Source organism: Bos taurus, chromosome 28 (genome assembly GCF_002263795.3).
Source record: "Bos taurus isolate L1 Dominette 01449 registration number 42190680 breed Hereford chromosome 28, ARS-UCD2.0, whole genome shotgun sequence".
Lineage (NCBI taxonomy): Eukaryota > Metazoa > Chordata > Mammalia > Artiodactyla > Bovidae > Bos > Bos taurus.
The window spans coordinates 34908048-34932714 of NC_037355.1; the positions used below are offsets into that span (position 1 = coordinate 34908048).

The 24667-nt window shown below is 56.8% G+C and overlaps 1 protein-coding gene across 7 annotated transcripts in view; it reads left to right on the forward strand.

Annotated features, from left to right (window-relative positions):
* Positions 1-24667, forward strand: part of ZMIZ1 (zinc finger MIZ-type containing 1) — a 151151-nt gene that overhangs the window by 114073 nt on the left and 12411 nt on the right. For 5 of the 7 annotated variants that reach the window (XM_024986921.2, XM_024986917.2, XM_059882683.1 and 2 more), the window contains 11 exons: positions 10887-11001; positions 12016-12233; positions 13033-13231; positions 14176-14466; positions 17115-17297; positions 18253-18330; positions 19020-19194; positions 19670-19811; positions 21304-21514; positions 22747-22852; positions 23739-23899. In XM_024986921.2, coding sequence (XP_024842689.1) covers positions 10887-11001; positions 12016-12233; positions 13033-13231; positions 14176-14466; positions 17115-17297; positions 18253-18330; positions 19020-19194; positions 19670-19811; positions 21304-21514; positions 22747-22852; positions 23739-23899 — 1879 coding nt within the window. Of the gene's footprint in view, positions 1-26; positions 7801-10886; positions 11002-12015; positions 12234-13032; positions 13232-14175; positions 14467-17114; positions 17298-18252; positions 18331-19019; positions 19195-19669; positions 19812-21303; positions 21515-22746; positions 22853-23738; positions 23900-24667 lie in introns of those variants that run through there. The other 2 variants (XM_015461039.3, XM_024986919.2) reach the window with 2 other exon arrangements.

A 24667-nucleotide genomic window follows, 5' to 3' on the forward strand; every position in this document is an offset into this window, starting at 1 on the left:
GCGTGCACCACCCGGGGTGGGGCCAGGCGCCGCTTGCGTGGGTGCTGGACAGCCACCCCTCGGGCCCCCAGGTCTCCTTGGACATGTCCCCAGGTCAGAGAACCGGGGTGGGGCCCCTGAATAGTCAGGAGGGCAGTACATTTTCTAAAATCCGGGTGTCGTATTTTAAATCCTCATGGGTGAGTGCTATTTGTCCACCATCAAAACAGAAGTTGAAAGTGCCATCTTATCCAGCCTGACTGCTTGATCCCTTCGGTGGAGAGCTGTCTCTTCTTTAGGTTCTAGACTTTCGGTAGAAAGTTAGTATCCCTAAATCCAGAGCCTTCCCTCTTTCCTGAGCAGAATCACAGGCAGGTCTGGAAGGGATTCAGGAAGGTCACTGGGCTGAAGGCCACCCAGGCAGGAGTCAAGGGAGGCTGGACCTTCAACATAGGGGCAGGGCTATGGAAACCCAGCGTCACAGGTGATACTGGGCCTGCCAGAGGCAGCAGGCACTGAGGAACTGGCCAGTCTGCCCTCCACCAACCCCAGACGGAGCACATGGTCAGGACCGGCCCGTGTCCTAGTTAATTATCTCGCAGGTCCCTCGCTGAGCAGGGCTGTTCTCTCAGAGCGCTCTGCAGGCTGACCCTGGAACAGCAGGGCCTGCTGTGCGGTCTGCTCTCCCAGTGGGAGTCCCTGCTGACCACAGGGAGGGGCATTTGCAGTCGGCACTCCACACTCATTACCAGGCCTGACCGCGGCACCTGCAGCCCAGAGTGCGCTGCAGGAGACCTGGGTCACACCATAGAGGCGCTGCCGGGAAGTCGGGTACTGGCCATGCTCATAAATCGAATTAGAGGCAATTGATTCTTGGAGCCAGAAGGGGCGCTTAGAGCTCCTCGGGTCCAGCACCTGCTCGGGCAGGATGGGGGTTGGTTCCCTGCCTCACTGCGAAGTGCTTTTCACCACCTAGCCCCTCACCCCCTCTCAGGGTCACTGCCTCATCGCACCCTCAGTCTGACAGCTCAGTCGCTTAGAGCAGCCCCCTTCTGTGGGTGTTTCTGGGGGTGGGAAACTATTGGCCTTTTGGGCCAGGGTAGTTTTTAATGGTGCAGGACTTTGTGGGGCAGGTCACGTCTTGGCTCCTGCCCACTCAGTTCCTATGTGACCCCCCACCCCAGGCATTGCTAAAGGACTCTCACACGTCTAAAGGACAGAGATACCACCTGTGGTTGAGACCCACCACTCTTGAGGCCAAACCCTCCTTCATCCACCTTCGCCTGCTTGACCCCGGCCTGGCTAGAAGCCACAGGTCTTCTCCGGCTGAGTGCTGCCAGCCACTGGCACAGGCGCTGCGATCCAAGCCACACCCTTTGCATTTACCCCTGTTACCTTCTGGCTCCTTAACTCCCTGTCCTGCCAGAATCGTCCTGCGTCTCGTCATCCCACATCCCACATCCTTCTCAGCCACCCCTCCTCTGAGCCATTTCAGTAAAGCTGCTGCTGCTGATGGCAGGCCTGCTCCTCTGGAGACCTGCCACAGACCTGCCTGGCCATGACCACAGCCAGCCTTTGGCCAGGTCTTTGCTGAGTTGAGCTGAAAGCATGAGACTGCCTGGTCCTGGGGTTAAACAGATAGATGAAGGGGGTCTCTGCTCCAGGAGCTGACTCTTGCTGGTTGGGGAAGAAAGACTTGGTGAGGCAAAATTGCGAGCTGGCAGATCAAGGCAAAGCTAGGGTTTGGTGACAGGTTGGCTTTGGGGTTCTCTAGGAGGAAGGTGGAGAAGGCAATGGCACCCCACTCCAGTATTCTTGCCTGGAAAATCCCATGGGTGGAGGAGCCTGGTAGGCTGCAGTCCATGGGGTCGCAAAGAGTTGTACACGACTGAGCGACTTCACTTGCACTTATCACTTTCATGCATTGGAGAAGGAAATGGCAACCCACTCCAGTGTTCTTGCCTGGAGAATCCCAGGGACAGGGGAGCCTGGTGGGCTGCCTTCTCTGGGGTCGCACAGAGTCGGACACGACTGAAGTGACTTAGCAGCAGCAGCAGCAGCAGCAGGAGGAAGGTGGCCAGGCTGACACAGTCAAGAGGCTGCCCAGAGGAGGTGGACCTTGACCTTGAAGGACTTGGATGGCATTCCAGAATTCGAACTGGCTTTTTAAAGAAATGCTGTGACTGAAGAGCCACTGTCTGTCTGGCACCCAGTGCTCTGCTACCACCCCCGCTTCAGCCTCCTGTGCGTGCCCATGGGGTGCTAGAGAGGGCAAAGCAGTGGCCTCTGAGAGAAGGGAGAGCTCTGCCTGCGGGTAGACTTGCTAAGTGTTGATGAATAGCAGCACAGCAAGGCAATGGGCATTCTGGGCAATATTCTTCCCTCCTGTGGCAGAACTGGGAGGGAAACCCCAGAGTGGGACAGCGACTTCCCCAAGAATGCACAGCCAGGAAGGGACAGAGCAGTGAACCACACACAGCGCTCTGCCCTTCACCCTCCTCCCCGCTGGCCATTCAAGACCAGTGACATGGTTTCTAGTCATTAACCCAATCCTGATCCACACCTCGCCCCATTTCCCAACTTATAGTGGGGCAGTTGAGACCAGAAAGAAGTGTCATCTGTTGAACAAGGTCCAACCCATGTCCCTTCAGGCCAGAGCTGTTCCGAGGGCACGTTGTGGCCTGTGACTGGAGAGTGGCTGCTCTCTGCCTATAACTTCGTGAATTTCCTCCAGGTGGTGAGTCTCTCATTTTTAGAGAAACTCCACTGGGGTGCCTCACCTTCTAAGTCCCTCCTGTAATTTCCCAAACGAGAAGGAAAGGAAGTGGAAGAGAAAGACAGGTACTGTCACAGAAGGAAACTCTATGCCTGCCCTCCTCCACAGCTGTGTCAGGTGACTTAGAGGGAGGAACCTCCTTTCTGCCTTTCATTAAGGAAACTTTGGGTGGGGGTGAGCTTAGGGACCCTGCATGTTCATGATTCGGTATTTGGAGGTATGTGGCTGTTCCAAGACTCAGGGTCCTTGTCTGAATTCTCTGAGGACAAGCAAACAGGGAAGGGTGAGGGAGCCAAGATGCTCGAAGTCCCAGGCTGTTGGGTGGGGAGGCTGTGACTGTTGTATATCTGTAGTTCAGGCATCACGGTCACATCCATTACAGGCCATGGAGGTCGGCACTGCAGCATCACTCTGTGAGTCGGAGCCTGTGCCTCTAACCTCTGGAACCAGCTTCTGAGCATGTCGGCAGTTGGGAGGAATCCTGGGTACCCACATGTCTGGCTGGAGCTCAGTGGTTTGTGGAGCACTATGGGTTCGTCCCTGTCTGGTCCTGACCACTGAACTGTCGACCGGCTGTCCTTCCACTTTCCAGACGCCCACAGACTGCTGCATAGAAGGGACCCTGGAAAGGTCAGTCCAGGGCAGCTGGGGCCTCAGGCCTGGGGGGCCAGGCAGCAGGATCCCTTAATAGTCCCTGCGGTGACCCAGACATGATGCCTGCAAAGATTTCTGCCTTCTTCTAGATTTTTAATGAGTGACTCAAAAAGCCATTGTGATTAACACATTGTCCTTATGCAAATCAGTGTCATGAAGGTAATTGAAAGCCTAATAAATCTTGTTTACACTCTTAATTTGATTACAATCAAAGTCCACCAGAGCTGGGGAAGCCTCCAAGACCAAGGGGTGCCACCCTTCCTCTTCCAGGTGAGGGGTTTGCAGCTCCTGGAGGGGTTTCTTGAGAGGGGCCTTGGGGCTCCCCTTGGCCCTGGGCAGGCCCAGGGCTGCTGTCTGTGCAGCAGGTGGCATACACGCCCTGGAGCCAAGCTGCTGGGCCTCTAGTTTCAGCCCTGCTGTCTCCTAGGTGGGTCACTTTGGGCTGTTCTGTAACCTCTCTCTCTGCCTCAGTTTCCTCATGTGTAAAAATGGAACAACCACCGCACAGGACTTAACAACACGCTTGTCACCATGCCTGGGCACAGGTCGCTCCACGGACTAGTCTTTATTCTCTGAACCCTCAGCCGGGTGCCACCAGACTCAAATGTCCTCATTCACGGCCAGCTAACAAAGAAGGGATCTAGTAAAGCTGACCCCGGTGCTTGTCTCTCCTTGGTACCATCACACCGCCTTCACCGCTTTCATTTTTAGCTCTTTTTTTGCACAGCCACACCAAAAGCTCAGTTTGTTATAGATCCCCCTCTTACCCCCAGGAAAAAAGAAGCAATGAAAGGGAGGTTGGAGGATCTATAAATCCTGCTTCATCAGTTTCAGACTGCCAAGATGCAAGGATCTTTTCCTTTCCTCCTTCCTCTGGAAAAAATTTAAAACCCTCTAGTACGCAGTTAGCTGCACAAGTTCCTCTCCGAGTTTCACCGCAGGGAGGGAAGGAAGTGGTCCCCAGTAATTGTGATGATGGAGAGCGCTGTTAATGGTTCCCCTAAATTAAAGAGGGTGGGAGCTTCAGCTCCTCACTGGCTTGGTGTTTCATTAGTGGTAATGTTACAGCCTTGCGCAGAGATGGGACCGATATAGCCAGATCAGGGAAATGAATTAGGGTCTGACAATACCCTTAATAGGAATTTGTTATTTCCTCCAAATAAAGTGGCTGTTAGAAGTGCAAGGGAAGAAATAACTCAGCTCTCCTCCCTTCTTCTTCCCTCCTTGAATGTCTGTGTAGATACTTTCACAGGAGGTGCCCAAGAACTGACGGTCATAGTTCCCTCTTTACTCATTTTCTCAAATTTAGCAAACATTGGTCAGTGCCTGTGGGGCTGGCAAACAGACAGATAAACTGTCTGCTGTAACTGCAGTGTGAAGAGCTTTTTGTAAAATATATTTAAAAAAAAAAAGTGCTGAAGGAATAGGGGAAAATGCCGTTGGTGTTCTGCATTGGAGAGTCACAGAAGGAAACATCCAGGCTGAGCTTCAAAGTATGGATAGGAGTTTGCTAGATTGAGAAAGGCAGAGGCACCCTGAGGAAGGCCTTGGAGGCTTGGAACACAGGTTCAGCAGGCAGGAATGATAATAACACCCCCTCCCATTGATAGCCTATTTGCAAAACTTCTAAGCGCCATCATTGTATCATCAAATACATCTGAGTACTTTGATCCCATTTGAGCTGGAGAAATGGAGAGAAAGGTCTAGGTACCGCTGAGCAGCGACTGACTGCGAGGCAGTGGGCTAAACGTTACCTGTATTTGCATGTTTCATCCTAAGAGAGTATTAGTCCCACTTTACAGATGAGAACATTGAGGCTGACTTAAGTAACATTTCTCAGGTCACAGGAATCATCAGTGGCCAACCATAGTCAAGGTTTGACCTCAAAGAATCTTAAGCTCAGAGCCTAGTTAACCACTGGGCTGAGAGGCCTCCCTCTGCCATTTGAACATTAGCTAAAAAAAGTTTAGTCAGAGCCCTTGAATATCTGCCAATACACTCAGTCGAGGCCAAAGCTAGTGATGTATTAAAGTGTTTTTTCCTGGGACACTGTTTGGGTTTCGTCTGCAGCCAGTCTTTGAAGCATAACTTTATGTCCCCTGTATGCCCTCACTGGGTGGCTTCTGAAAGACAACTTCCCCAGGAATTTTTGGGAAGCTCTGCCCCTTCTTGGAGTTCTCATGGACTTCTGGATCGCCTTTGTAATGTGTGCTTGCTTGCATCATTGCCATCTTTGTAAAGGGAAGTGCCACCTTACTGGACTCTGAGCTCCATGTTGGTGTTCAGTTAAATCGGATCCGACTCTTTGCCACCAATGAACGGTAGCACCCCAGGCTTACCTGTCCTTCACCATCTCCTGGAGTTTGCTCAATCTCACATCTATCGAGTCAGTGATGCCATCCAACCATCTCATCCTCGGTCGTCGCCTTCTCCTCCTGCCTTCAATCTTTCCCAGCATCAGGGTCTTTTCCAGTGAGTCAGTTCTTTGCATCAGGTAGCCAAAGTATTGAAGCTTCAGCATCAGTCTTTCCGATGAATATTCAGGGTTGATTTCCTTTAGCATTGGCCAGACCCACTGTCCGCCTTGCCCTCAATTAGCCCTGTGAGACTGGGAGCCTCAGATCCTATGAGAGGCATCTGCTGAGCCCACTTCAAGGGATCACATGAGTTCTTGGATGAAAGTCCCTTCACACAGTTCCTTGCATGTAAAAGCCTCTCAGTGAATCATAATAACGATACTAGCAGCCAGTAATTTCAGGCTGCAGGAGGTGTGCTGGGCCTTGCCTTACCCATGTGAGCTCACTAAATCCTCATGACTGCCTCTGAGAGAGGGGCTATTCTTATCCCTGGGCGTGGTGAGGGGTGGCCTCAGTGGACACGGAGGCATCGTGAGAGGGTAGCCACTTCATTAGCTTTCCTCTGTCCCCCTCCCTGGAGGGTAGGGCCTCTCCCTTCCTGAGTGGCAGTGCCCATGGGGTCACAAGCGCACTGTAGGTGGTCAGCAGTTGGGCTGAATGAGAGAATGCATTCATTGATCCTCAGACATCGCTCTGGGGGCTGGCACAGAGGGGTGGTGTTTCTCTTTGGCATTTTGGTTAGTAGAGGCTTCCTGAGCCCTGCAGGTGTGTGAAGACACCATGCCAGGCGCAGGTAGCCGGAGAATTCAGGGCTCCTGGGGCAGAAGGAAAAGGGCAGGGAGGTACTCGGGCCCCAAGCATATGAGGAGCAAGTGGAGCTCAGGTCCGTGGATGTGGTGAGGGCTTCCTGCTAGAGGCGGCCTTTGGAGGAAGAGACTAAAGGTGAGTGACACGTTTCAAGGCAAGGATGGAGCACCCCAGGCCTACACCTGGAGGCCCAGGGGCAGGGGAGTGGCTGCGCTAGGTCGGGAGCTGCTCGGCAGGTAGAACGCTGCTGAGGTTACTAGGGCTTCTGGCGTCGGTGCCTCTGCAGGTGGGGCAGGTTTGGCTGGTCAGGACTGTGGCTTATGGCCTGAGACCAGGCCATGCCGGATTGGAGGTGCGCAGAGCTGGGCAGGACTACTTAGAGTGGGTTCTCAGATCCTGGGGGGCCTCCCTCTGAACTGAGATCAGCTGTGGACAGGAGGAGAGCGGCTCTGAAATGCCAGGGACCTCCGACCCGGGCTGAGCATGCATGCTGGTGAAATAGTGCTTGCGGAGGAGGGACACGGCCTCAGGGCACCCCCAGACCCCTTGACCTCCTCTTCATTGCCCTGAGCCCCTCCCACCCTGGTTGGACCCAGGAGCCTGGCTTGACCTTCATGCTGGGGCTCCGGGAGCCAAGTGGGCCTCCTCCCCTCCCCCGACAGCAGTGTCTGAGTCTGGGCAGAGGCGTCGTCAGCAGGGCTGACTGCCACCATGGGCCTGTGGGGGCGAGCAGCTCCCCCGCGCCAGCGGGCGCCGTCTCCCCAGGAGATGAGTCACAGCCGTGTCGGTGCGCCTGCCACTTCTGCTTCTGCAGCAGGTGCGAGTGGGGGCGAGCAAGTCCCCGAGACCACCCCTACATGCGGGTGCCCGTCTCCTCCTCCACGCACGCACATGCCAGCGGGGCCCCTCTGTGTGCACACACACATACATGTCCCCCACACACACTGGGTCTGCATCTGGGCTCTGGGGTGAACCCTCCAGCCAGACAGTGGGATGCCCACTTTGGGAACCCGGGTTAAGTTTGCTTCTCACTAAGCCTGGGGTGGAGGGGACAAAACAGGAAGGAGCCGGTCTCCGCCCACAAGGCCCACCCACAAGCTGCAGGGCAGTTGGGAGCTTGTTCACAGGCCTGTATCCCGCTGAGCCGGGGCCTCCCCGCTTGAGGTGGTGAGGCAGCAGCTGGTGGCTCGTGGGGAGCTCCCAGGGGCCCTGCTTCCTGACTGCTGGGTAAGAACCTCGGCCACAAGCAGATTCAGCCTGGAGGGCTGGTGGGAGTTTGTGGGGCAGGAATTCTGGGGAGAGAGGACGGACTTCGGCCTGGGCTCTGCTCCATTTAGTTTAGTCCAGGCGCATGTAGGGTAAGGGCTCCGCAGGAGGCAGGGTATCCAGGGGTCTCCTCTTTGTTGTTTAAAACTGTAGCCTGTGCGGCCTCCCTGTGAGACTGGAACGGCAGCCCTGGGACTGGGTGCTACGCTGGGATCCCCAGCGACCTCCTGGGAGGGCAGGGCTGCTTCCAGCCCAGCTGTGCCGAGGAGCAGGCTCTGCTTGTTCTCCTGTGCTTCTCCATCCTGCCCAGGCTCTCAGGCCCCCCAGCAGCACCCCCAGGTGTAGAGAGTGTGAGCTGTCGGTCACCTTTGGCCTGTGCATCTGGGCCTCACTTCCTTTCCGCTGACCCACATCACATCTGGGCTGCAGAGGGAGAAGGCAGGCAGACGGACTGGTTCCCTGAGGAGAGCTCCTCACCCCCCAGTTCTAGGCCCACTGTTTTCCTCTCAGAAATCATGAGTAATGCTGAAGTCACTTAGTGTCACTTTCCAGTTAAGAAAGACTTTTTGTTTGCAGTCTCCTCTTAGAGCCACATCATCAGACTTAGGCCACGGAGGCTTGTGTTCAGACTTACCTGCCTGAGACCAGCGGGCTCCCAAGTGGTGCTAGTGGTAAAGAACCCGCCTGCTAATGCAGGAGACATAAGAGGCTGAATTCCATCCCTGGGTCAGAAAGATTCCCTGGAGGAAGGCATGGCAACCCACTCTAGTAATCTTGTCTGGAGAATCCCATGGACAGAGGAGCCTGGAGGGCTGTGGCCCCCAGGGTCGCAGAGAGTCAGACGTGACTGAAGCAAATTAACACACACACCTGAGAATTTCAGCAACGCGCAGATTTACCCCATGATCCAGGGTGCGTGTGTGCTCATGTGTAACACCAGGAAGTCAGTTCGAAGGGTGATATTCCTCCTTACTCTGTGCTCACACTGGATAGCTTCCTATTTTATTCCCTCCGTTTTCCCCCTCATGCTGGTTCAATGTCACACCACACTTCATGTGTCATGACCTGCAGTTTGAAGACCGAATAGAATGGGAGTGGGGGTAGGTGTTGTTCTTACGCCCATTTAACAGATGAGGAGACTGAGTACAGACAGCCTTGGAAGTTCGCACTGGGTCCCCGAACCAGGGAGGGGCAGGACTTGTACCCAGGGTACCAAAAAAAACAGGCGAGAGTGAGAGGAAAAGGGAACAGGGGTGGAGTTGCTGTTCCCCAGGAGGTCAGGGCAGCAGCTCCAGTGAGGTGACCTCTGAACAGAGACAGGAAGGAAGCCAGGGGCAAGGGAGGAGCAAGCATGGGCAGTCAGTGACACCTCCCTTCAGTCTGACCTGACTTGACCAACGTGACCGAGAGCCCTGCCCGGCAAGGAGCAGTACACGAGGCTCAGACCCCCCACTCCCTCAAACCCGGGGCCCTCTGCCCCTCTGTCCTGCAGGCCTGTGCCTTTTCCTGGACGTCTGACCTCCAGGGCCTAAGCTGGCTGCTCTGCTAGGGTTCAGGTGTCTCCAGGCGTGAGTGAGCGCGTTGGTCTTCTGCTGACTTCCTGTGATGAAGGTGCAAGTCAGAGGCATGAGGTGCTTTCCTAGCAAGCCACGCTCTTCCAGAACCCGCTTCCCCTGCTGCCTTGCCGACCTCAGCCCAGTCGGAATGCCGTGGGCAGAGGTGGTAGCACCGACATGGGTGCTCGGTGCTTCTTCTCTTTCTGGGGCCGCTTCTGGGATTTTCTCTCTGTGAGAGGTGCTAGAAAAGTCAGCGAAGGACGGGCTGCAGGGCATAGGCTGCCCCAGCCCAGCACTCCCAGGGACTGGGACCCTGGCGGGTCCTTCTCGAGCTTGTGCCCCGGCTCCCCTCCCTGGGGTCTGCTGGACCTCACTCTCCATCTGCGCCATGGCAACTAATAGAAAGCTATTACTGAGCACTTCTGATGTGACGGGCCGGGCATGGGGTCTTGCTTCTGATGACTGGGGCCTCCTGGGGAGATGTCATTGAGCAAGGTGTGTACTGCTGGTACTAGAGAGGAGACTGGGGAGGTGGGGGAGTGGCTGGGGTGGGGGTCGGCTCCTGGAGAAGTGAGAGCCAAGGTGGCAAGCAGGGTACGGTGGGATTAGTCAGTGGGGTAAACTGTTCTGCAGTGTGAGTGGGGACTTTGTGAACACTGGAACCACTGAAGGTCTTTGATTGTGTCTCAGGTGTCCGAGGGAGATTAGTTTGGTGGGATGTGCATGAGAGTTTGGGTGGGAGCAAGGGAGGAAGCACAGCAGGGAGGCCAGTACCTGTCATCTGGGAAGAAAAAGCGACTTGAGGACCCTCCTTCCAAAGGCCAAGTCAGCTGAGCAGGGAGGCCAACTCACCATGAGGGCTTAGGAGGAGGGAAGAGCCAAGACTCAGACCAGGGCCCTGCTGACCTTTTCTGAGAAGTGCAAGTTAGCTGCTCAGTCGTGTCCGACTCTTTGCGACCCCATGGATTGTAGCCTGCCAGGCTCCTCTGTCCATGGGATTTCCCAGGCGAAAATACTGGAGTGGGTTGCCATTTCCTCCCCTAGAAAATCTTCCTGACCCAGGGATCAAACCTGGGTCTCCTGCGTTGCAGGCAGATTCTTTATCATCTGAGCCACCAGGGAAGCCCTTTCTGAGAAGGGATGGGTTGTTTTGAGGGGAAGTTGGTGCCAAGGAACCAGGGCTCTTTCTGGAGAACTTCTTAGAGCAGCTTGTGGTCGAAGGCAAAGCTTAAACTGAGCTGCAGGTCCCTTCTTCCATAGCATGACCTGTGGACTTGGTCTCACAGGAGACAGACAGCCAGGGGGTGGCACCTCCGCAGTGATGCCGGGAGAGCTGGTCACTGTTACACAACAGGCCACCATGCCAGGCTCAGGGGGTCCAGAATGGAGAGTGGCCAGGAGCCACAGAGCATGGTGGGGTGATGGGGCCTGCCTCGCTCTGAGCCTGTGTCTGCAACACCCCTGAGGCCCCTCCTCTGTCTCTCTCTGCAGTGATGGGTCATTCCCCTATGACTCTGTCCCTTGGCAGCAGAACACCAACCAGCCTCCCGGCTCCCTCTCTGTGGTCACCACGGTTTGGGGAGTGACCAACACATCCCAGAGCCAGGTAAGAGCCTGTCATCCCCCCCAGCCACAGCCCCTTCCAGGTGGGACCATCCATCACGGTCACCTTGCCATGCTAGCCCTGCTGGCTCTCCCAGGCTCTTCCCCTGCTGGAAAGACCGGCTGTCAGGGCACACCCAGCTGTGGACACGGCTCTACCCAGGATGGGCCCACACCTGCCCCAGGAGGATGGCACCTGGCCCTATGCCCTGCCCCAGCTCTAGGGCCTTGCTGGGGCAATGGCTTTCACCCGACAGAGAGCAAAGGGTTCTTTCCTGGCTCACATTTACTTAGATTGGATTAACAGGAGAACTTCCTGGAGGTTATTGACCTTAGGGTCCCAACACCTGGAGTCTTTGACCCTGGATGGCCTGGGTTAGATTTCAGCGAAAGATTGAGCCTAAAACTCGTGACAGACTGCACCCCACATCCCTCGTCTGCCGTGCCTCCCGCTCTTGTTCCTTCCTCTTTCCTCCACGCCTTCCTTCCCGCCGCCTGGCCACATGAATGGCTCAGGGCCTCTTGCCACCCTGTAGAGAACCAGCGCCCTTTATCTGCAGTCTTGGGCCACAGGGAGCCCCTTGTCCAGGGCCCTGCCACCCTCCAGAGCTAGAGGGTTGGGCTTCCCTTGGCCCTCACAGAGCAGCAGAGCAGGGCCTCCGTGGGGCCTGACCCTTGGGCATCCAGGCTGCTTTGTAGGACGGGAAGACTGAGAAGTCCAGGCCTTTCCCACCTGGAGCATGTGCAGGCCAGCCTCACCTTGTTCCACCCTGGGCTGACGTTCTTATCTACAAAGCCCGCTTCCGGGCTGGGTTACCCGCTTCTAATACTGTGTACTGCGCCAGCAGTTCATGCCCAGAGGAAATTGAAAAGCTCCCTGCCCTTTTCCTCCCCCTCCTCTTTCTCTGTTGTCCTCCCTGTGTTTTGATGCTTCCCCCACCCCCTGCCATTTCTCCTTTTCCCTCCCTACACCACTTGGGGTACCCACGTGGGTGACAGCCGCTCTCTCTGCCCACAGGTCCTTGGGAACCCTATGGCCAATGCCAACAACCCCATGAATCCAGGCGGCAACCCCATGGCGTCGGGCATGACCACCAGCAACCCCGGCCTCAACTCCCCACAGTTTGCTGGGCAGCAGCAGCAGTTCTCAGCCAAGGCTGGCCCCACTCAGCCCTACATCCAGCAGAGCATGTACGGCCGGCCCAACTACCCCGGCAGCGGGGGCTTCGGGGCCAGGTGAGCAGGGCCAGCCTGCAGGTCCCATGCGGCGCAGCTGGGTGGCGTTCTGAGGGCCATCAGCCCTTGGGGTTGAAGGACAACCTTCTCATTCCTCCCACTGATGCTGCTCTGCGTCGCACCTTTACAAGTTGGGAGACACCGAGAGAGCTGGGGTGCAGGAGGGTCCGCTCTGCCGCGCTGCTTGTGGAGGCGGAAGTGTGCAGGGACTGGAGTCCCGCGGCTCAGGAGTAAGGGAGGGAGACAGCAAGGAACCGCAGGAAGCACTCCGGGGACGTGGGGTGGGGCAGAGGCCCCAGTCCTCCCCTCACTGTCCATCCTGCCCTGTCCAGGACTGCCCTGTGGACTCACCCCCCCAGGTCCCCAGGGCTGACTGCAGCCCTTCCAGGTACAGTGGGGCTTCCTGGTGAAACATAGCTGCATCCCCATCCTGCCACCCCTGCTGGGGGCCATGGGCCAGTGGCTCAGGTTCTCTGAGACTCGGTGTCCTCCTCCAGGAAATGGGCTCACTGCGGTGGCCGAGAGTGCCATGACCTAGGGTGTAGGAGCCAGCACCCACTAGGACCTAGAAGGGGCTCCAGGCACACAGCAACTTGGTGGTTGCCAAGTGGCTGAGGGACTGACAACCCACAGGAGGCCCCTGGCCCTGCTGGGCTGTGAGTCTAGACCTCCCTGCTCCATGAGCTGTGGGCAGGAGGGCCTGGAATGGCCCAACCTCTCTCTCCCCACCCAAGGCTGGTCGTGGGTTCATCTTTAGGCTCAGGCAACATCTAACTCACCCTTCTTTTCTCCCTCACAGTTACCCTGGGGGTCCAAATGCCCCTGCAGGCATGGGTGTCCCTCCACACACCAGGCCACCCGCTGACTTCACTCAGCCAGCAGCTGCCGCTGCAGCAGCTGCAGTGGCGGCGGCAGCAGCCACGGCCACAGCCACAGCTACGGCCACCGTGGCAGCCTTGCAAGAAACACAGAATAAGGATATAAACCAGTATGGACCGGTAAGGGCCACACTAGTCCTGGTCCACTCAGCAGACGGCCCCGGGGATCGGAGTTGGGCTGTCCGTGTCTGTGTGCTGGGAGGAGCGGATGGCGTCAGGGTGCATTTAGGTTTTCCTAGAAGCACAGGGAGGGGTTATGTGTCGAGGTGTGGGTGTGTCAGTGTGAATGAGTGTAGTGGGGGTGTTTGGGAGCTTGTGTTGGTTTTGCGTGTTACCTGTATGTCTCTGTATGGGGAAAGATGCTCCATATTGCAGTCTGGCCCCCACTTAACCCAAGAGCAGGCTGTGTCTAAAGCAGCCTCGACGCCAGTCTGTGCCCTGATGTCCTCTGAAGACCGGGGCTCCGCTAGTTGTCTCGTTTGTGGATTTTGCCCAGGTCCCAGCTCTGACCTTCAGAAGGATGGGATGGGGTGTGAGGAGACGGGGAGCCCTCACAGAAATGCAAGACGGGTGTGGAGGTTGGGGATTTAAGTTTGGGGACAGCAGGGCAGGTGGGCAGAGATAGGCAGAGCTGAGTCCACCTCAGACTTGATGGATAGAGGGTGTGTATCTATTGGCTGAGAAACAAGTGCGGGGCCAGGGCTTCCAGGAAAGGGGCTCTTGCCTCCATCCTCATCCACCTCCATCCTCCCATGCCCCTCCCCACCCCTGCACCCCCTTCCCTGTTCCCTGCCTGCCTCCCTGGAAATGCCGCCTGTGCATTGGAGTGACTGCGCCCCACCCTTTAACCCCCCTCGGGCTGCATCTTCCCTGTGCGGCCTGCAGAGGGCAGCCGTGAGCCCAGGCGGCCGGTGGTCCTTTGGAGCCTGGTCTCCAGCTGCAGCCGCACAGGAAAGAGCCCCAGCTCCAGTCCTGAGCCCCCACTTCCCCCACCCCTCCTTCCCTGCACTTTCAATGCATGTGGCATTTTATTCTTTTTTTTTTTTCTTCTTCTCCCGTTGAAGGTCTGTTCCTCTTTCCAGATGGGTCCCACCCAGGCGTATAACAGCCAATTCATGAACCAGCCCGGGCCTCGGGGGCCTGCCTCCATGGGGGGCAGCATGAACCCCGCAAGCATGGCGGCTGGCATGACACCCTCGGGGATGAGCGGCCCTCCCATGGGCATGAACCAGCCCCGGCCGCCCGGCATCAGCCCCTTTGGCACACACGGGCAGCGGATGCCCCAGCAGACGTACCCGGGCCCCCGGCCCCAGTCCCTTCCCATTCAGAGCATAAAGAGGCCATACCCTGGAGAGGTGAGTTTGGCAGCAGGCAGATGGCGGGCAGCGTGGGTAGCGGGGAGGCCCTGGGACTTGAAGACACGGGTGCTGTGGGCAGTACCTTGAAAAGGGCGTGCACTGACCCTCAGGAAGCCTGAACCAAAAGGCAGAGTCTTAGGAGCCGGGTGCTTCTGAGTTCAAGGTCAGCACTGGCATGTCCCATCGAGAAGACCTTGAGCAAGCCATGTCTTCTCCTGGAATCTCCGTTTATTTCTTTCATGACCATCCAGCCCGTGTCATGGGGCTGCCTGGAAGTCTTGAATGAGGGGATGTACCTGGAGCTCCTCGCCCTGGGGCTGGCATGAGCAGGCACTTAGCAAGCAGTGAGCGCCCTTAGGACTCTCTTCTGTCTTAGCGCAGACAGTAGCTGGGCGACTTAGGCTAAGGAACTAAGATCTTGGGTCCACATTCCTCACACCCACGTGAGGGCATCTCACCCGAGAGAGAGAGGAGACAAAACCCTGTGGTGATCTGAAGGCCCTGCATCTCAGAGAAGTGACTGGAAGGCAGGCAGCATGTTCCTGGGGCTCTGCCAGGGGCGAGGCTGCCTATCAGGCTATCCGGCCCGCTCAGCCACAGGATTGGGGAAGACCGAGGGAAGCAAACCCACACCTCCTGTCCTCCAGGAGCCAGGACTTCAGCCGGAAGGATGAGGTCTAAGCCGGAAGCCACAAAGGAATGATGCACGATGGGGTGTTTGGAACTCAGTATGAGGTCTGAAGAAGAACTTCCTGGAGCAGGCATCACAGGGCCTTCAGAGAGCACTCAGAAAATAGGTTGGCAGTGAGTGGCCTATGTGGGTACCTAGGTAAAGGTTTAGTTCACCTGCAGAAGACACAGAGATGCTTCTCGGGAGGCCCACCTTGATTCCTCACCTGGATAGAGCCCATCCCAAGCATCTCCCAGTGTCTGCTTGCACATCTCCTCAGATTGGCTCCTCCCCCTCTCAGAACTGTGCCTCCTGCTTGGGCTTACCGTGCGGTTAGAGCCCAAAGACCTCGAGTTCATCGAAAGTCTGTGTGCTTCCCCTCGGCATCCACCGCTCCCTTGCTCTAGAAGATGGCTTGGCCACTGATGGAGGTGCCCTGGGTCCAAGACAGGAGAGGTCAGGGTCAAACAAGGTCAAGCCCAGACCTTCTCCAGGGTGGCCCCAGCTCAGGGAGAAGCCGGAGAAGGATGGCAGCTCCTGAGGCCCTGGCTGTCCTTGGGGATGGGAGGGGCCCTTGACCTGTGCATCTCACTCCCATACAGTCAGGGCCTTCTCAGCCCGCTCTGTGCTCAGAAGCCCAGCGTCCCCACTGGCTGGGCTGGGAGTGCATCTGTAGGTCCAGCCTCGGGACTGCAGGCACCCAAGGAGGTGACCCCAGAAGAGGCAGCAGAATTCCCAGCATCAGCCTGGTGTCAGCCCTGCTCCTGTACGTTGTTGGCTCCCCACCTCTTGCCTGCCACAGCAGGGCACACCAAAGGCTCTCTATCTTTACTAAGTCATCTCCTGTGAACTGCTGATGCTACCCAGCTACACAGTTCCTGATACTGGGCTGTGACACCAGGGGCCACAGCCTACACAGCTTTAGCCTGTCTTGGAATCTCTAAGTACATACACTCTCATAGAACCTCTCAGGCTGTTGGAACCCTGGGACAGGGGCTGGGGGCAGTCCCCTGGTCCCGCACAGGACTCTGCTGGTGGACAGTCTCAGCTTCCAGTTCCTGTCCTGCAGTGATGTGACAGAAATCCCACCATAACACAGAGCAGCTGCCGCATGGCAGTAATGTGAGCTGAACCAAGTTCTTTACTGCTGATGCAAAGCTGGCTCTCCTCCGCCGCTTACTCTCTGCCCTTCTTTCATGTATTGAGCAAGTATTAATTGCTGGCCTATTCGCTGCCAGACACTGGGACATAGCCATCTCCTGCACCTCTGAGCCGAGAGGGCCAGAGAGACAGCAAATAGACAAGGAGTTTCAACAGACAGGGAAGCAGCACCAACTCTGCAGGATGGAATGACGTGGGGTGCCCCAGGGTCACCTGATCTTACGAATGAGGAGGCAACTGGAGGGTGGGGAGTGGCTCTCCCAGGACAGTGATCCTGCCCCTCCCAGGAATGGTTGCCTTCCCCACGAGGGGTTGTCTTGTCCCTTCACCAGCCTGGTTCTCCCAACCTCTGCATGGACGACCCAGAACTCAACATCAGTGTGTTCTACTCAGTATGGGGTAGGGGGACAGAGCCTCCCAGATTCAGGGGCTCACCTTTACAGATCTGCCTCCTGTTGTCTGTCACAAACCAAGCACCAGGAGAAACCCAAAGGGGGCTTTGGAATCAAGTGCCCTCCTGATGGTGTGAACAAGAGGCTCTGGGAGTACCCGGGGCCGTGGGGCTTCCAGAAAGACAGCTTCTAGGGGAGGCCCTTGAGAAGACAGGCCAGCTGTTACGTCCCTGCGTGTCAGAGCAGAAAGGGGTCCCAGGCATCATCTGGTTGAGCTGTTGCTCTTTGCAGGCGGGGTGGATGTTTTGTGGGTGGCAGCCATCAGGGGCAGAGGAGAGGAGAGGAGGCGGCCCCAGCATCGGTGGGCAGCTTGGCTTCCAGACACTGATGACCTTTCCCTGCTCCTTTCTCTGCCACCACAGCCTAACTATGGAAACCAGCAATACGGACCAAACAGCCAGTTCCCCACCCAGCCAGGCCAGTACCCTACCCCCAACCCCCCGCGGCCGCTCACGTCTCCCAACTACCCCGGGCAGCGGATGCCCAGCCAGCCGAGCACTGGGCAGTACCCGCCCCCCACGGTCAACATGGGGCAGTATTATAAGGTGAGTCCCACTGCCCTACGGGCCCCTTCCCTCCTCACCAGCTCAGCTCCCTTCCCCCACCTGCGTCATCCTGGCCCCGGGCACCCCCTGAGGTCACCAGGGGGCAGGCGGAGATTTCTGGATGTGACCTCGTATGCTCCGAGCTATGCCTGTGGTGACCAAAATGACAGACTGGCTTTTCTTGGTTCCTGTTCTCACGGGGCTCAGACGATGGTTTTCCTTCTCCTTTTACTATTTATAGTGCATGTAAGATAATAACAATGAAGGAAATATATTTTTTTTTAAGAAAAAGCACCCGCTCAAATATATTTACATTCGATTATTCTATGCACATGGGCACCAACAATGTTATATGGTTCTTATTACGGTTGTGATTTTGAACCTGTTTCTCTCACTTGACACAGTGTGTTACTTATTGCTATAGTCCCAGTGGTTGTCACTTTTAATGGCTACCTAACATTCTACTGAGAACCATACGGCATTTTATCCTTTCTGTTGGACGTGTGGGGTTTTTTCTGCGGTTTCACTTTTGAAATAGTACTATAATATTTTCATGCACGTAACTCTTTCCTTCTTTGGGATTACTGTAAAGTACATTCTCAGGAGCGAGGAAGACTCTGGAAATAATTTACACCTATTTGCTCATGAATCATGCCAACTTACATGACCACCCACCACTTGGCTTACGCGGGCTTACTATTTTTACCCCAACTTCAGCACGTTAGGTGTTGCTATTTCTAGAAACTCGCTAAATTGGTAGCGATGGGTAGAGAGAGGCAAAACATTGACCACGGCAGTGAGCTGCTCTGCCCCCACCCGGCCCCCCACCCCAGCACTGGGTGGGCCTCTTCACCATCCGCTGTCCTTCTGGAAGATTTTCATTTCAGGAGGGAGAGAGGGTTTCTGGTAGATTTTCTGCCTTCCATTCATGGCTTTGTTTATCTTGCTTTACCAGCCAGAGCAGTTTAATGGACAAAATAACACCTTCTCTGGAAGCAGCTACAGCAACTACAGCCAAGGGAACGTCAATAGGGTATGTTTCAGTCTCCATCTCGGGAATTATAACCCATATGCACTGTTAGAGGGGGCCTCACTGTTTCTGCCCCAGTCTTTCTGGACATTAGTAGGCCCATCTGCTCCAAGCCACAGAGATGCTTGGAGAATCCACAGTTCAGATGGGTGGGATGGGAATGAGTGTGGACCTGACCAGCCCTGGAAAAAAGTGATGTGGGGACTAAGAGACTAAGGGAAGGGGCTCCTGGAGATGCTTCGTGCCTGACTCCATCCAGGGACCCCAGTGTGGTGGGAGGGGGATGAAGGACGTGGCCTACAAAAATGCTGTGGGCAGCAGGAGACCTGGAACTGTTTCTAGCTTTCTTCTTCTCCCCAGACTATATTAGGCAAGTCCTCCATCGCCCTGAGCCTGTGTCCTCGCTGGTCAAATGGGCTGGGGACCCTACAGTCTTTCAATGTCGTGACCCAAGTGAAGGGTGGTGATGCCCTTCCCAGACCCACCTGTCTTCCTATGGGAGCAGAGGCCTGAGTGCGCCCAGAGTGGAGGAAGGGGTTTCCCTGCGGGGCGGGGGGGTGTCTCTCCCCTTGGGGGAGCAAGGGCCGCAGCCCTGGGATGCTAGGGTGGGCGGGGTCTGTGTCCAGAGGCACAGCCCCTCCTTCCTTATTTCTTAAACCCGTAACCTATCTATGGTCTCTCTTTCCTTCCAGCCTCCCAGGCCAGTTCCTGTGGCAAACTACCCCCACTCACCTGTTCCAGGGAACCCCACGCCCCCCATGACCCCCGGAAGCAGCATCCCCCCATACCTGTCGCCCAGCCAAGACGTTAAGCCACCCTTCCCGCCTGACATAAAGCCAAATATGAGCGCTCTGCCGCCGCCCCCAGGTGAGCGCCCGCCCTCTCCTTCACGTCCTCCCTTCCTCTGTCCAGACACCTCCATATGCCCCGACTCCCCTTCCCTCAGAGTACACCAGGAGTCAGGGGACTTGGAAGTCTGGCTGCTGGCCTGTGTGGGCTGGGCGTGTGAAGAGTGGAGGGTGTGAGAGCAGACCTCCTTCCCCCCTGCCTGAGCAGTGGGAGGCTGGGAGGCAAAGTGGCTCTCAGCTGTGCAAAAGGACTGGGAGAAGTCTTCAGGGCTTCCAGGGCAGACCGCAGGTGGGACAAGAACAGGATACGTGGGACTTGGGATGCAGGGATGCTCAGGATGGGGTCCAGTGAACCAGAAGATGCCAGGAGCTGTCTGGTGTGCCCGGCTGCTGTGGCCCTGTTCACACACACACGCGGGACATGCAGCCGAGGGCGCGTGTCAGGTGCCACGGCGGCCAGGGCGATGCGGCTCACCGGCTCCTCCCCTGTGCAGCCAACCACAATGACGAGCTGCGGCTCACGTTCCCCGTGCGGGACGGCGTGGTGCTGGAGCCCTTCCGCCTGGAGCACAACCTGGCCGTCAGCAACCACGTCTTTCACCTGCGGCCCACGGTCCACCAGACGCTGATGTGGAGGTGAGTGTAAGCGTGCGGCACAGCCCACGCCAGGGGGAGGCGGCCTCGCCTGGGAGAGGTGGTAGCAGCATCTGTTGGACACCGTCACCCGTTCAGCATCGCTGACTGGGCCCTGCTGCGTGCAAGGCCTTGGGGTTGTCACAGGAAACCTGCAGGTGCCTGGAGGCAGACAGAGCTGCCCTGGCCTCGGGGCCCGAGCGTGGGGGTCAGCTGTCACTCAGCCCGGCCCTCAGCAAGTGCTCAAGGACAAGTTCCCAGTGGAAACGGTGGCTAGCTGAGACCTAAAGGCTGAGAAGCAGGATATTCCAGCAGGGACTCTAAGCTGGCCCCTGACCGTGGCTCATGGGGCCAGAGCCAGGAATATAGACAGGTGCCGGAGCAGGGCTGGGTCCTTCCTGAACCAGGCGAGCAGCTGGCCACTGGACGGGGCTGCTGCTCAAACATCCAGCACTGGAGCGTCAGGTCTAGAGGCCCCCTGCTAGCCCAGGCTCTGTGTTCTGAGCCTCCTACACCTGACCTCCTTTGATCTTATGAGCGGGCATTGCTTGCCCCATTGACAGTGAGGAAACTGAGGCCAGGGAAGTGGTTAGCTTGGGTGAGTCCGCACAGGGAGCAAGAAGCAGAACTGGGAGTTGGGCTCAGACCTCTTAGACACCAGAACCCATTGGTGTCTCCACCCTTGGTCCCTTCTCTGCCAGGACTCAGCTGCCCGCTGAGCACCTTGAGGGCATGAGATGTGTCTGAGCTGAGCGGCTGCCTGTACACACACACCTGTGTACACACAGCTGTGCACACGCAGCTGGCCCATTGCCTTGATCAGGCTGATCGGGCTGCAGAGCAGGCCTGAGACAGCCAGGGTGAGCATAAGGGCGCGGGAGCACACTCAGGCAGGAGAGACGCCCGTGCAGGGGCCTTGCTCACCCACCCCTCCTTACCCGTGCATACCCTCACCCGAGACCTCCTGTGCCCTGGCTACTGCCCCTGCTCACCTTTCACGCATGTGTGGTCCCTGCTGGGTTTGTGGGGATTCTTTCAGGGCTGTGTCCTTGGGGCCCACCATAGAGGGGAATGCGGGGACTGAACCAGACACGGCCCTGGCCTGGGATGCTTCTTCCACAGGAGTCTAGGACATAATCAGTCTTCCAGCTGGTCTTGTTGAGTTAGTGTCCTTTCTGTCTCTGTCCTTACGTGCAGGGGGCTGGGAGACAGTGGCCAGAGCCGTGGGGCTATGGTTAAACAGTGTGTGGGAGTCCTGGGGGAACTGGGGTTGTTGGAATGGGTTTTGATGGGGTTGGGGGGCCTGGGCAGTGGGAATGTCCAGGGTGAGAGAGAAGAGAGGAGGCGGTCAGAGGAGACTTTATGGCTGAAGACAGAGTCCTGGGCGACTTGACGGGGGCTGTGATGAGGCCGAGGTGTGTGGCCCCGCCAGGCATCCTGGAAGCCCCGGGCAGCCCCCTAGCAGAGCCGCCCTGAGCCTCAGCCCCACCCCCAGGTCTGACCTGGAGCTGCAGTTCAAGTGCTACCACCATGAGGACCGGCAGATGAACACCAACTGGCCGGCCTCAGTGCAGGTCAGCGTGAACGCCACGCCCCTCACCATCGAGCGCGGGGACAACAAGACATCCCACAAGCCGCTGCACCTCAAGCACGTGTGCCAGCCAGGCCGCAACACCATCCAGATCACCGTTACCGCCTGCTGCTGCGTGAGTGTGCCGGGGGTGGGGGGTGGGGGACCCTCAGCGCCCCGTGGGGTCAGCCATGGCCTGGGGCCCCCCTCCCCACAGCTCCCGGAGTCATCTTTTAGAAGTACCCCAGAAATGTGCCATTGTCCTTCCCCCCACCCCCCCGGGACTGTGGGATGAAATTCAGGCCATCATGCTCTGGCCTTCTCCCCTCTTGCACTACAGCCTTGCACCACTTCCTCCCGGAGCTCTTGGACACCACCTGCCCCCATGCCCACCACCTTCTTCCACTGGGGAAGTTCTGTGTCTCCCTCAAAGCTAGGCTGCATTCATGCCTCATTTGCAAGAAATTTTTATATTCTAATCATCTTTTTCCCTCAGACCCAACTCCACCAAGTCTGGAGTTAACACCCTCCCTTGATCACCCAGCAGTGCTAGCTCAGAACTCTGTGTGTGTGTGTGTGTGTGTGTGTGTGTGTGTGTGTGTGTGTGTGTGTGTGTGTGTGTGTGTGTGTGTGTGTGTGTGTGTGTGTGTGTGTGTGTGTGTGTGTGTGTGTGTGTGTGTGTGTGTGTGTGTGTGTGTGTCTCCTGACCTGTGACTCACTGATCTGGGACCACGTCTGAGCCATGCTTCTCTCCCCCAGGATCAGGGTCTGGTACTCAGGGCTTGCTTGGGAATTGCAGTTTACCTGCCCGTGCCTGCTGGCCTCCCCTGGAGGAGAAAGAGCTCTGATCCAGCCCTCATGAGGGTTGGGGCTTCAAGACCACCCAGAGATAGGGGTCACAGGACTAGGGATGCTGTCAGAGTGAGGAGCTTGTGGGGGCTTGTTGGAGTGGACAGTCCTGGAAGGCTTCCTGGAGGAGTGAAGACAACATCCTCTGGTGGGAAGGTTGGAGTAGGCATGATGGGGAACAGCAGGGTGCAAGGGTAGGAAGTGTTTGGCTCCAATCCTGATGCCTTGTGTCCTGTGACTTCCTTTGGTGGGGGCGGGGGGTGGGTGTTGCTATTTGAGCATCAGAGTCAGCTTTGGTGGAGACCCACTGTCCCTGGGGAGTGACCCCTCTCTAGGTCCCCAGATCACAGGTCCCAAGACACATCCTGGTCCTTTAGGGCTCTCCCAGGTCCCAGGGACCCTCTCCTAGCAGGGCATCACTGTGGATGTGGGGCCCTTTGCTGTGTTTAGCCTCTGGCACACAGTGAGTGGGCATGGGAGCCACATGGCAGGGTCCGAGTCTCTGCTTTTTCTTGGCAGTCCCACCTCTTTGTGCTGCAGCTGGTCCACCGGCCCTCTGTGCGCTCCGTGCTGCAAGGCCTGCTCAAGAAACGACTCCTGCCTGCGGAGCACTGTATCACGAAAAGTGAGTGGGGGCTCAGGGCTGGAACCAGACCCCAGTCTCTCCGCATGCACTGTCCCTCAAGCCTGACACCACTGGGCCCTGAGGGTCCCCTGGCACCAGCCCCTCCCCCTTCCCCTCCAGTGCCCCTCCTCGGGCTGTGGGGACAATCAGATGAGTACATGGTGCTGTTATCACAGGAGATGAGGCAGATTAAACCAAGATACCGTGGTGTAGGTAGTCGGGACAGGCTCCCTGGAGGTGATCACCTGGAAGGATGGGAGGAACTGGAGAAGAGGGTTCTTCATTGTGGGGGAAGCACAGAGGTCAGTTGCAGACTGGACTCCTTACCTCAACAGCCCAGGCCTAACTTGAGAGGGAGGGACTTGGCTCCGAGTCCCAGGTGCAGACACTTGGGGTCGGGGGCACCATGCAGGCAGTGGGAAGTATGTTCCTACACCCTCTTCAAATGTGCTTCTTCGTATGCTGAGCCCTAGAATCCTGCCAGGCCATTTCCACACTCGGAGAACTAAGTGCAGAAGTGCCTGTGGGGCTCTCCCACTGACCCAGAAAATCAGTGAAGTGCCAGACTGTTTTTGCAGGTTTTGCAGAAAGTCCTGCCTTCCTACTGAAGACACAGGGCATAAACTGCAGAGACTGGGGGGCTGACGACATGGCACCTCCAGGGACACTTCACACTTTTCACCCGAAGAGTGTCATTCCAGAGTATTGGGCATCCCCGGGCCCCCAGCGTGCCGATCTCACTTTCACCCAGGCCAAAGTGCCCTGCACCAATTTTTGAGACCTCCCAGTGTTAGGGAGAACCAGGGTGTGCATCAGCCACTTGAGGGAGTGGGGGAAGTACAGGACAGCCTTGCCCTTCTTATCCACTTCTGCCTCCACCCTACAGTCAAGCGGAATTTCAGCAGTGTGGCGGCCTCATCAGGCAACACGACCCTCAATGGGGAGGATGGCGTGGAGCAGACAGCCATCAAGGTGTCTCTGAAGTGCCCCATCACGTTCCGGCGCATCCAGCTGCCTGCTCGAGGCCATGATTGCAAGCATGTCCAGGTGAGCGGTCCTGGGAGGAGCCTCCTGCAACCTGGCTGGGATGGTGATGGGGCGGGCGCAGGCAGCAGGGCTGTCTCCAACCCTGGAAGGATGCCATGGCCATTAGCAGCTGATCTCACTCACTCATTCCTGACATCATTTATCCTTCAAGCAACTTCTCTGTGTACTCAGAGCTAGGTCCATCTGGTTTGTGAATCGTCAACGAGCTGTTGAAGTGTCAGGACTTAACTTCTCTGGATTTCAGGAAGTCTCATGAGGTTTTCGGAAAAGGCAATGGCACCCCACTCCAGTACTCTTGCCTGGAAAATCCCATGGACGGAGGAGCCTAGAAGGCTGCAGTCCATGGGGTCGCTGAAGGTCAGACAGGACTGAGCGACTTCACTTTGAGTTTTCACTTTCATGCATTGGAGAAGGAAATGGCAACCCACTCCAGTGTTCTTGCCTGGAGAATCCCAGGAACTGGGGAGCCTAGTGGGCTGCCGTCTATGGGGTCACACAGAGTCAGACACGACTGAAGTGACTTAGCAGCAGCAGCAGCAGGAGGTTCTATTGAGCAGTTAGGATGGATGTAAACCTCACTGGTGGGACCTGCTTCTTCCCTATGCACCAAGAGATGTGAACAGTACAGAAGATGAAGTAGTAACAAGGTTAGAAATAAGAGGATGGAGCCGCCACCCCCAAAATGAAAGTGCTGGGGACTTGGAATTCAGGCTTCATTGGTTATGCACCATCATAGCAATTCATTCTTCCCCTCTAAGCCTCAGTACC